This window comes from Chenopodium quinoa, unplaced genomic scaffold (assembly GCF_001683475.1).
Source record: "Chenopodium quinoa cultivar QQ74 unplaced genomic scaffold, ASM168347v1, whole genome shotgun sequence".
NCBI classification, from domain to species: Eukaryota; Viridiplantae; Streptophyta; class Magnoliopsida; order Caryophyllales; family Amaranthaceae; genus Chenopodium; species Chenopodium quinoa.
Genome location: NW_018745080.1, coordinates 3587201 through 3599686, shown reverse-complemented (window position 1 = coordinate 3599686; position 12486 = coordinate 3587201). Strand labels below are relative to the sequence as shown.

General features: G+C 38.5%; 1 protein-coding gene across 2 annotated transcripts; it reads right to left on the bottom strand.

Annotated features, from left to right (window-relative positions):
• Positions 1 to 1076: 1076 nt before the first annotated feature.
• On the bottom strand, positions 1077 to 11044 carry LOC110709861 (lysine-specific histone demethylase 1 homolog 3-like). 2 transcript variants are annotated; one of them, XM_021888128.1, is made up of 9 exons: positions 10573 to 11044; positions 8143 to 10218; positions 7541 to 7682; positions 5156 to 7420; positions 4918 to 5011; positions 4128 to 4579; positions 2940 to 3647; positions 2700 to 2774; positions 1077 to 1764 (listed from the first exon to the last, which is right to left on the bottom strand). In XM_021888128.1, the coding sequence occupies exons 2-9, from the start codon at positions 10158 to 10160 to the stop codon at positions 1699 to 1701; spliced, it is 5820 nt and encodes a 1939-aa protein (XP_021743820.1). In that variant the 5' UTR covers positions 10161 to 10218; positions 10573 to 11044; the 3' UTR covers positions 1077 to 1698. The 2 variants fall into 2 exon arrangements, with proteins under 2 accessions (XP_021743820.1, XP_021743819.1); XM_021888127.1 differs by having other exon boundaries at positions 8143 to 10450; positions 10573 to 11043.
• Between the last annotated feature and the right edge of the window lie 1442 nt (positions 11045 to 12486).

Below are 12486 nucleotides of genomic sequence, written 5' to 3'. Positions count from 1 at the left end.
ACTCTTTTGAGCGTTGAGGCCTGAAATGTCAAATGAAAGAATTGCACATAAATATCTCATTATTGATTAACTTCATTACTGACAATATACTCCTATTGGGAATCAATAGCCAGATAAACTATTACTGAAGCCCAGAAAAAGTTGGCACATTTCCTATCAGCGTAATGGGTCATAATGAAAATACCTAATAGGTCACTACATATCTACATATATCATTATAGTGATAAGTAGAGGATTATGATGGCATACCTATTTTTAAGGGTTTCGCTGCATAAATACGTCATAACCTTAATCATGAAGGATTGGGAAAATGTGACTGCGTATTGATGAAGGAGAAAGTACCTATTTGATCATTCGATAAGTAAAGAAATTCTATAAATGAACTAACATCTCATATCATCAAGAATCATTACATACCATAATAAGTTCATAAGCATTAAGTAGAGATAACTAAGAAATTAATTTATTACCTATTTCATCATATACTCCCCCCCCCCCTCCCCCCCCCAAAGTCCACCCAAGCTATTGTAATAAAATACCTAAAAGAATCAGGATATTTAAGGTATTAATTCTATTTTTCACTTACCTTGTGCAGAAGCCAAACCGACCACAGAAGTTTGAGGTTAGTAGAGCTTGTTTCCATGCACATAAATGATTTGAATCCATCCTTTGCAAAGAAAATTGACTTCAATTGAGTCTATCTGAAGAAGGGACATAGAAGAGAACAAAGTCTATAAGTAACATCAACTTCAAAAATATATATCACGACAAAGTTACTCAAACAAACCAGATATAAATCCAGACACAGATGACTTTCATCTATCATTCAATCAGTAAAAATAACATATCTTTCAATCTGCAATGATGGATATATATTATATAACACCAAGGGCCAAAAACCTTTTCTCACCAGTTCAGTGTGAGTATGCCTCTCATGCATCTCACTTGCACCCGCAATTCAATTATGCATATCCAGTGTTTGAGATGCATATGATACATCCAGCCATAAACAGGCATCCATGCATATTCTCAAAAAAAGCTTCCATGATGAAGGTGTGCATATCAAAACATTCAAGGAAACAAATAGTTTTTTTGTTTTCCAAGCCAGCACAAAACATATGCCCTTAGTACCAATAGGAGGAAAAATATTTAATGATCTTCCCACAGAGAAGAAAAGGTGTTGTATACTAATGGAAACAATCCTATTCTGTACAATGTTAAAAGACAAAACTGAGGTTTTCATCTATGAATAATCCCTGTGCAGAAAAAAAAAAAATTAAACTAAAAAAATTTGGGGTGCTCTTTTCCACCCTGAGAAGTACAGTTGATGCAGAGAAAGAATGCATTCAAAAAACCATGTTTTCTTCAAATGGAACTGGTCTCTATGGCAGATATGGAAGAGGTCGCAACACTTGCTTCACATAATCAGCAGAAGCCTAGACAAAGCTCAGACAAGTATTTCTGTGAGAATGTCTGAACAACTTCAGAAATGCCAGAAAGCTGCGTAAATCCACCCACAATAGACAGCAGGAAATTCTGTGATTTGTTTCTCCTTTACACGAACAAGATTCTAAGAGCTAATTGTCTTAGGCAAATGCCAAAAGATATGCCAAAACAAGGTTACTATTGTCCACAATCCAACATCCCAGTCACCAAGTGCTTTGATGGTTTGTATGTATTGCATACTACGGCAGCACATCAAGGTTTCACTACTGGCTTCATTGGCATGTGTCTCTCGATCAACTTGTCAACAAAAGCGCGAATCTGCAATTCATCAAGCAAAGAGATGGTATAAGTAATGATATAGAATAGCCATTCATATGATACTACTAACACTAACCTCGTCAATATTGATAATCACATAAGAACATTGTTACTTTTTTTAGTTTTAAAATAGCATTGTTATTACTAAGCATATTATAGCCTTATAGGTATATCCTTGAGGGCAGATAGATAGCACAACTTTCAACCACAACTACGAGAACTGAGACAAGGGTAATGGGATTCTGCCTTTTGCCCCCATTTGCAAAACAAAGCCTCAAAGAAAGTCATTCAACAAATAACTACGACACTACTTCTCAGTTAGCTTCCGCATTTTATAAGAAAGTATTCAAACCTATTTCATTAAGCTCAATGCAACAGGTGAACACCAAAAAAATTAAAAAAAATAAAAAAAGAGGCAAAAGGTCAACAGTAAGATGAAAGGCAACAACATCAAAGAAGATATTCTCTCCATCCGTGAATAATATAATATAAGTAGATCACAATCGATTAGGAATTGAGTGATTGACTGAAAAGAAAATGACTTATATGTACTGTATCATAACTATACCTCACTATATTAATTTTTTCAGCTCAACCCACCAAAGTAATATAATTCTGAATTTCTAAATAAGTATCATCAAGAGTTGTAACATGGGAAAATAGAAAGTTGAAGGGCAACTCTTGTCGGAAGGCTTTTAAAATATAGTTGTAGGTGACCAACAGTGTTTAGGGGTTAAGTAAATATAACTTCTCTTCTGATCAAGGAATTTGGAGTAAAAAGACAATAGTAAGAAATACTATGGGAGTTCGTTAAAAACAAGAGGGAGTAAAACTAGAAGATTAAGGCAAGCCATCACAATCAGATGAAAGGCAAAGGTAGGTATTTACCAAAAAAAAAAAAAAATAACGCCAGCTAAAAAGAAACTAAGTCTTACCTTATTCTTGCGCTTAAAATCAAGAAACTCACAGACAGCCATTGCTTTTTCGGCATCAGTTGTCTGCTCCATGACCTGAGAAATTAAACAAAAATGATGTCAATGTATTGAAAATGGCACTTAAAACATTTGTGGGAAACTAAATATTCCCCTTGTACTATCTTGGTAGAGCGATAATAATATAAAATATAAAGTAGTGCTTGTATTGAATATGGCTGTCAATTAAAAATTGTATCTGACCTTTGTTGCACTCTTTTTCATTATCGACTTATAACCGTCTTTATCAATCTTCCTCGCTTTGTACAAAGGCATGAGCAGCGAAGCTACATAATCAACAACACCCTGCTTAATATGCTCAGTTCCTATATGCTGGTTAGCAGCCAAATCCTTGTTTATTGTCACCTGTGAAACAGAACTCTCATTAACCATTCCTTCTAGCTTCCTTGTGAGATGTCTTGACATTGTGCTTGAATCTTCCTCATCCTCAACATGTACGGAAGATTGATATTCATACTCAGCAGCTGCAGCCTGGCACTGCCATCTCTCAATGGCATGGTAGTCCTTTATCCCATCACTACCAGAAGAATCAACCCAAGCTTTAGTAAATGCAGTGCTGTCCCCAGCCGCACTTTCTCCAGAATGCTCTCCCAAGTTTAATTGGCATGCCATTTCATTTGAATGGCTCCGTTGTGAAAAGTTATCGGTAGACATTCTTGAATTGTCAATATTGGCACATGTAACTGAAAAATCAACGGACCAATCTCTAACTCTACAATTTCTTGAGTCTATTTCTGATAAACAGTCTTGTCTTCCCAAAACACCACCAGACCATCTTTTTCGCTCGATATCATCCACTAGTGAATACTGCTCTCGCCTAGCAAACTTCTGAAAAGACGGTACCTTCGGTAACTGCATCATACTCACTCTAGCTTCACATGATGCATAGGCCTAGCAATAAGCAACACAAGTAATTGTTAAGTTTAATGACAAAACATACAATACCCAATTCTACCCCATCCAAAGATAAGTGATTACTATTATCAAAGGGCCAAACACAGACCATATAAACAAGAGATGCCAAATCAGAATTCAATTGATCTTTCAATATCTTATTAATTATGATGTATCTCACTTAAAAATCTAGTTTTGATGCTTCCTGGTTTATCCTCTGGATCTTCAAGTTAGTTAAGGCTCATAACGTGAAAGCCCACATCTTTTGTACCAATCCCTTAAAGAGCATTAGCAACTAAATAAGGTTATATGTTCAAGAGATAAATACATGCTTACAGTGTACCTTCCTGATTTACTAAAATTTTTCGTTATTTTCTTTTCCTTTTCCTTCCCTTTCTTGTAAGTTGTACCTTTCCATTTATAAGCTGAACAGTAATAAATTATTTTTTTTTTGTGGGGGGGGGGGGGGGGGCATACCTCAGCAGCTGCAGCCGCAGCAGCACGGGCAGCCTCTGCAGCAGCAAGAGCAGCCTGTTCTTCTTCTGACAATGGTATGTTCCCACCCTCCTCTAACTTGTTACCAGGTGAGCCATTTGAAATTTGTGATGCTGATGACCAAGCATCCATTTTTGAGCCAGTTGCATTTTCTGACTTCACTTGCTTAACAGCTAGCTTTTTTGAGCTTGAATTGACCTTATTTCCAGCCGCATAATGCTGCATATGTATAGGAGGTTTCCTTGAACCTGGATCTTTCCCTTTTGCTTTTGAAGAATCTGCATTTGTCATGTGCCTCAATAATTTCAAGCCACCATTCGTAGCCTTCTCCTTACGGAAAACCTCAATCCACATGTGAACCAACTGGCTTGCGATGCTGCGTATGTCACGACTAGTATGAACGCAGACTTTCTCTTTGACAGTTTTTCCAATACCTACATTAAAAATCCAAAGAATTCATAGTATGAGATATCAGCTGAAATGTACCACGTCAAATGCAGGAAAACATACAGGCATCCTAATATCACTACTAGTGCACATAGATCTTATTTTTGCAGGAACCAAAGCAAAGTTAATTTGAAGGAAAGGAAAACAATAGATGAGTTGAACATTTGTAAAAGTGATCTATACTGCAAACCAAATATATGCACAAAACTTTAAAAGTATTAAAATATACCGAAACCATCAAATGACAGAAAAGATACCAATGAACAACTTTCTTTGATGTCTAGCAAAGTAGCTAGTAAAAGAGATAAAAACAACTTGCATATACCTGACAGCCGGACAGCTACCAAGTCTCTGGAAACCAACACAAGTATATGGACACAGAGACGCAGGAGTTGAGTTCCATTTTTTCCCATGGAATCCTGTCAATATGTAAGAGAAACGTTAAATTGCAATCTTAACAATCTCTCAGCTTCAGTACTAGAGACTTCAAAGCAAAAACACAACATTAGCAATTGTTGTGTCCATCTTCCATTCAAGAGAAAAAGTGTCAGTACAAATCTCACCAATATCCATGAGTTTAGTACACCAAGCCCTTCTTTTGTCCCAGCAACAGACCTCAGAGATTCAACAGGAAGACTTAATAGCTCTTTGGCCAGACGCAATCGTCCAGCTAATGTTTTGGCACTAAAGAACATATCCTGCAGTAGACTTTCTCTAGCAAAAAGCTGGGATCTATCTGATGGGCTCTTATAGCGGAAACTGGAGAGATCAATTGCATCAAGCCTTCTTGCAATGTCCTTAACTTCATTTTTCTGACTGCTTGATTGTCTCTGGGCAGCTTCAACAGCTTCTGCTTCTGCTGTGTAATCATTACCAGTAGTCAATAAGTCAATTATACGAACTGCCTCTCGCAGCCCACTCATCATTGCACCACCTACTGTATCTGGATGCTCCTTGCAGGTAGCTTCACCAGCAAAAAACAAACAATTCTCAACTGGTCTACCTATTATATCATAGTCTTCCCCAGAAGCTCCAACAGCAACATAAGAATACGCACCATAACTATAAGGATCTTTTCCCCAGTCCGTCACTACTGATGCAACTGGATCAGGAACAGCAGTATCACCAAATAATTTACGTAGAACCCTCAAAGCATGATTTACATGATCAGAGGGGCTTATATTCTGTCCTTCTTTAGCTGCTTTACCAACAACTAATGCTATGAGAACAGGAGCTCCAACTGTTTTCTGGATGTTCCAGAACATAAAGCAGCGACCTCTTAAGTCAGAGTGCTCAGCTGTAGCTCCAAAGTAATCTACAGTATCATCCCAAAATATTTCAGGGAACTCCAGGACTACTTTATTGAGAACACCAAAACCCAGCCGCTGGATTGCTGAATGTTTCCACTGTGGCAATGGTGGAGAGAACTTAATGGATTCCGCTTTTAAGCAACCAAGTGGCACAGTTATCAAAACGGCATCTCCGAAAAACTCCTTGCCACTGAAAGTTGACACTTTTACCTTGTATGAGCAATTATCAGATCCTACTGAGCCCACTGCACCATATGAAATGTCAGCCACCACCTGGTTCAAATGGATGGAAAGTCCTTGAGCTATTGATTCCACAACAGCTCCATAACCTCCTTTAATCATACAATGAGCACCCCCAAATCCTCCATAAATATCATCCTGGTTCCAATGAGGAAGAGATACTTCCTTCAGCAATGCAGCACAACCATACTCTAAGTGAGCAAAATGCCAATCCATAACTCTCCTCTCAAGAGGACTGAGTGTTCCATCCCTACCAACATTCTGCTCTGCAGAATGGTAGCCCTCAGAACCCATTTCATGATTGACGGTGCCAGTCAACGGCCGCAATATTCCATATTTTCCATTGTCTGTTTCAGAAAGGATTTGACGGCGTCTTTTAAGACCGTACTCTAAACCATCTTCAAGAGACATTCTTGTAGCACTTTCTCCTTTTTTTGCAACAACAAACACCATATCATCGAGAAGACTATTGAACTCCGCTTCTAAAGCTTCATCAACATCTGGAGGAACCTTTTGACCAGTTCTGATATCATAAAGTGGACAATCACTGTTTAGTATTGTCAGCTCAAGACCCAACTGAGCGCAAATCAAAGATGAAGGATCTGGTCGTCTTTCACTAGCCACATCAGCCTCAACTCCCGTAATAATGCTCGCCCCAAGATCCACAGGAACTGAAAGTGATGAGCGGTCGGTATAAACCCGACCACCTATCCTACTCCTCGCCTCAAGCACAACGACAGAAAATCCTTGTCTTTGCAAATGGCGTGCTGCAGTTAAACCTGCAGGCCCAGCTCCCACTACTATGATCCTTTTCTTGCTATCCAAGTCACATGTATTGGCCTCCAAATGCTCATGAGTCATTGGCAGACAAGGGTCTACAGCATTATCGAGACTCTTCCCCAGTATATCAGCAGTTGAGAAGTCTGATTCAAGATTTTCTGTAGATGCTTTCTCATCAATGCATGGCTCATCAGGTTCCCCTTCACCTTGGCATTCATCAAGCTGCTTATCAGAAGATTGATCGAGTATAATTTCAACACCAGCTTTCACATCTTCTTCTGTGGGGTTCTCATCAGCAAAAGCAACCCCATCCTCTGCCTTAGGGAATGTATCAAGGCTTTTGACCTGACCAAGGATAAAAGATACTCCATCTACTGAGTCAGCAACAGAAGCCCCAGAACCTCCCTCAAACTTTTTTTCTCCTAACAGTTTATAATTCCCTCTAGATTTGGGCTCTGCCTTCTCTTTGTTAGCAGCAATTCCAGCATTTATATATCCCTGTTTCAAGTATTAGTGAGAAAAGATAAAAGGGGAAAATCACAAAGGAAGAAATAAAATTGTGATGGAAGAGAAGATGGAGAAAGCTGAAGTTGATAAAATACAGTAAACACTACTCACGCTTTGGTCAAGAAATGAGTAGATATCCCTCAGCAAGGAAGCACGCTGAGGTTCATCATCAGATGGAGTTGCAGCAATGCCACAATCAGCAAGAGGCAGCACACGGGTGACATCCTTGTTCCAAAGACTCAAAATCTTGTTCCTGCATTGCATCAAACCAAGAATTCCAATTGAAATAAATTTTTAAGGATGAGATACAAACATAAAACATGCAGACATATCACAAAAATTTAGGAAATCCTAATATTTAAATCAAACCAACATTCAGAGCTAAACAAAACAATGGTGTCAAAAAATCGTTTCTCGTAAAGCAGGTCTGTCATAAGTAACCTTGAAAATATACATAAATTAACAGGACAATGATGTCTACTTCCACATTCCAATAATATATTGGATTTCCCACATGGAAGAAACAAAATATAATTTCACAACAAAAACTAAACATCTCAAGATTAATAATCAAAGACCAAAATACAGCACCTGGTAGAACTTTATCACAATAAAGATAATATGGGAGAATGATTCAAAACTAATAACAACCTGAAAATTAACTAGCACAATAAGTAACGCTACAGCGATCCAGTTCTAAACAAAGTACTAACCTGCATTCCAAGTATTCTTGCAATCCACCTTTGCGCTTCAAGACCTCCTTGAATTTAATCTTCTCCACAAGACCAACTGCGCGAGCTTTGAGGCCAACTGACACTGCAGCAGCTCCACCAACCTCAAAGTCAAGGCCTGCATTTGGAGAAGAATCAAATCTCTCCTTCGACTGAGAGCCCAGGTCTCTATCTACAGGATGATACAAATCAAGAGAGCCATGCTCATGCATCACGACCTCCCAAGCAACATCACCCTCATAAGCCATGTCGCCATCTTTCCGCTTTTTCGCTCTCCGGACAGCACGATCATTCAACACGGAATTACACTGGTTGTTGGACTCCGGAAAGCATCCAGAATTTTCTTGATAAGCGTCATTCTCACCTGGTGTGATGGATGGGGAGGGAGAAATTCCATTGGCTCCTTCACTGACATCGATCCTGATGAGAGCATCACCTTCATTATTTTGATCAGAAGCACACACTGGATCAGCTCTTGAAGTGTCCATATCATGCTGAATACAGTCATTATCAGATCTAACAGTAGCCTCACACTTGGTTGGCCCACGTAATTCTTCCACAAAATCTGATTTGGAGGTAGAACAGGGAGCATCATTCACCATGCTGCTGGCATTTAAGGGTACAAAAATCCCAACTCCATTCTGGGGTTGAGCATCTTGAGAACAAGAAATATGTTGGTTAAAAGCCTTTGCAACAGGATACTTTGTTGCATCTTTTTCACAGATTTTATTTGATAAGACAATTTGAGGCTGTTCCTGGACCATTTCAACCTCCTTGCAAGATTCACCAATTTTGATTTCTACTCTATTTAACTCAGAACAAGCAACTAATTGGGAAGCTGGATATGAATGGTCCACAACAGAGTTGCAAGTGTCAAGTTCCGTACTTATATCAGTAATCATACTATCAATATGTGCAGGATCCTTGATTGGCACATTTCCAGACCCTTTACCAAGTAGAGTGTCTAAACCCTGATCTCTCACTAACTCACAGTGGGGAGCAATGGAGCCGATTCGGCCACTATCAATAAGATAATCTTCTGATTTATGACTATTACTTCTACATTTTGCATCTGAAAGAGAGTTCTTTTCAACTGTAGATTGAAAATCTATGGAAACACGACCTGAGCTTGGACACTGATCTTTCTCCTGCAGATGCCCTCCCTTCCTAGAGTTTGAAACAGAAGCAGCACGCAACTTCTTGCGTATACCAGACTGTGTCTTTCTTAAAAAGGAGGAAAGAGAATCTGTCAAATTGTCATTCAAAGGGCTAGTAGATGCACCTTCCTTCTCCTCTACCTGATCACCTAATGCATGGTTGTCTGGTACCTCACTGTCATCTCTATCAACAGAAACCCTATGACTCTTTGCAGCTGAAGAAGACTTGGACCTCATATCCTTCTTCTTATGTTTGTTTTCCGGGCTCATCAAACCTTCCCGTCTCTTGACCTGGTTTTCTGATGAATTACCATCCAGCATCTCAATGTCATCTGCTTCAACAAGCACTGTAGGACTCTTTTCAGCTACTGCAGCCTTGGACTTCTTACTTTTTTCATTTCGCTTCTTCTCTGACTTTTGACTTATACTTAACTCTGAAATCACATCACAAGCTTCATCCTCAGCACCTTGGACCAGCTTAGTTACGAGACCCTCATCCTTCTGCGAAGCATTAAGACATTCATCCGCAAGTTCGGCCAGTTTCGACACCAAGTCCCTCTTCACTAAACTCCCAGGACCACTATCTTTCTTAGGACCCTTCAACTTCTTCCTAAAGCTTGCTAAGGTATCCTCCATTCCCCCTAAATCTCCATCTACAATCTTACTCTTAACCCCTGACTCCTTACCCTTCTCACCATCTGATCCCAACTTAACCTTCTTCGGGTTTCTCTTGCTTTTCAACTTGAACAAAGCCCCAATTGGCTCATCATCATCAGAATCTAAATTAATCTCAACCCCTTTAGACCTCTTTTTGAGGCCAATCTTTTTATCTTCACCATCCATATTCTCCCTCACCAACCCTAACTTTCACAACCTTCCTTTCCTAACCCTAACCAAACACCTGGATCAGCAAAAAACATACAACCCTTTAATTTTAATCAATTTGGGGCATTCCCTATCTCCATACCCCAATCAACCACTCTCACAATTCAGCAAAAAAAAAATATTTCTCAGCAAATTCAACAACATTCAATCAATTCAAGCAACACCCAGAATTCCAAAAACAAAACCCAAATCAATCTCCACTGCTAAAACAAAGTATTCTAATTCCTCCAAATATAAAAACCCTTTTCCTGTATAATGCCAATGAAAACAAACAAAACAACAATTCATAAACTAGGGTTTTAAAGTTCTAGAGTAAGAAAAGTACTGAAATAACAAACACAAAAAACGAAAAGGGGAGATCAGAAATTACCTAAACAAACCAATGGAGCAATTTTCCCAATTGAAATTCCCGAAAACCTGAAGCTTTAGATGTTAAAGCTTTGATATAGCAGAACCCAGAACACAGAAATTTCACCTAAAGTGAAGAAATATGAAGGGAGTATTTTTATATCTCAATGGATTTTTTTGGGGGAAGAATATAACGCATGTGTAGAAGTGTTTACTGGGAGGGAAAAGAAAAACGAGGCCTTTGTGTTTTAGGCAGGAGAAACAAAGGATGGGAGGAGAGAGAAAGTGGAGTCAGCGAAGAAGAGAGAGAAAGAGAGGTGGAAAGGTGTTTTGTACTTATGTCTTCAATTCTTCAATATCCTTGTTGATTCTATGAGATTTTGAGATGTTATTGTATTAATGAAATTTGATGGTTGTTAGTTACCACTAATAAGTGAAAATGGTGTGGAAGATCGATGATGGATGATGTTGAGTACGACGTGTGGATTGCAGAATGGGTAATCACGGTGGTCGTGATGTTAAGTGTATGGAATCTGGTGACGTGTGATTTTGGCGTGAATAGAGTTATCGTGGAATATGGAGTGTGATTGCCTGAAGAAGATTGTAAAGATGGTGTAGATGCTCTGTTTTTAATGGCGGATGGAATTGGGAATCAGGTAAGGTTGTTTAGAAGAATGGCGGGTTGTTGTTTTGAGGTATAATTAGCTAATCGTGATGTAACGTGTATAACAGTTGGTGATCTGTGATGACCAGTTGCGTATAAGATATAGTGGTGGCGCGAAAATAATCATCCTCATATGGCAACTGTTGATGACAGTTACATATAAGATATAGTAGTGGCGCGAAAATAATCATCCTCATATAATAACCGTTAGAAACAGTTATGAAAGTCATTATAAATACTATGTTTTCGATAATATATGAAATTGGCATTGAAAAAAAATTAATACAAAGTAATATATATAGCTATGTACGCCCAAACGAATAATCATCTGATCGTCATGAAAAATACATGAAAGTTGGTGATTTATGACACTGATTGCATTAAAGAAATAATGGTATTATTTTTTCATGTATTTTTCATGACGATCAGATGATTATTCGTTTAGAGGTACATAGCTATACATTACTTTGTATTTTTTTTTTCAATGCCAATATCATATATTATCGAAAACATAGTATTCATAACGACTTTCATAATTGTTTCTAACAACTACTATGTGAGAATGATTATTTTCGCGCCACTACTATATCTTATACGCAACTGTCAATCAACAGTTACCATACGAGGATGATTATTTTCGCGCCACCACTATATCTTATACGCAACTGTCATCACAGATCACCAACTATTATACATTTCACATCACGATTAGCTGATTATACCTCAAAACAACAACCCGCCAATCTTCTAAACAATCTTACCTAATTCTCAATCCCATCCACCATTAAAAATAGAGCATCCACACCATTTTTACAATCTTCTTCAGACAATCACACTCCAGATTCCACGTTAACTCTATTCACGCCACAATCACACGTCACCAGCTTATACGCAACTGTCAATCAACAGTTACCATACGAGGATGATTATTTTCGCGCCACCACTATATCTTATACGCAACTGTCATCACAGATCACCAACTATTATACATTTCACATCACGATTAGCTGATTATACCTCAAAACAACAACCCGCCAATCTTCTAAACAATCTTACCTAATTCTCAATCCCATCCGCCATTAAAAATAGAGCATCCACACCATTTTTACAATCTTCTTCAGACAATCACACTCCAGATTCCACGTTAACTCTATTCACGTCACAATCACACGTCACCAGCTTCCATACACTTTAAATCACGACCACCGTGATTACCCCTTTTGCAATCCACACGTCGTACTCAACATCATCCATCATCGATATTCCACACCA

Coding starts and splice junctions, on each gene's coding strand:
- LOC110709861 (XM_021888128.1), bottom strand. CDS start 10,160: ATGGATGGTGAAGATAAAAAGATTGGCCTCAAAAAGAGGTCTAAAGGG. Junction 3,648..4,127: donor CTGCGGCTGCAGCTGCTGAG/GTATGCCCCCCC, acceptor GCTTATTGCTAG/GCCTATGCATCATGTGAAGC. Junction 1,765..2,699: donor ATTTTAAGCGCAAGAATAAG/GTAAGACTTAGT, acceptor GATGAATTGCAG/ATTCGCGCTTTTGTTGACAA.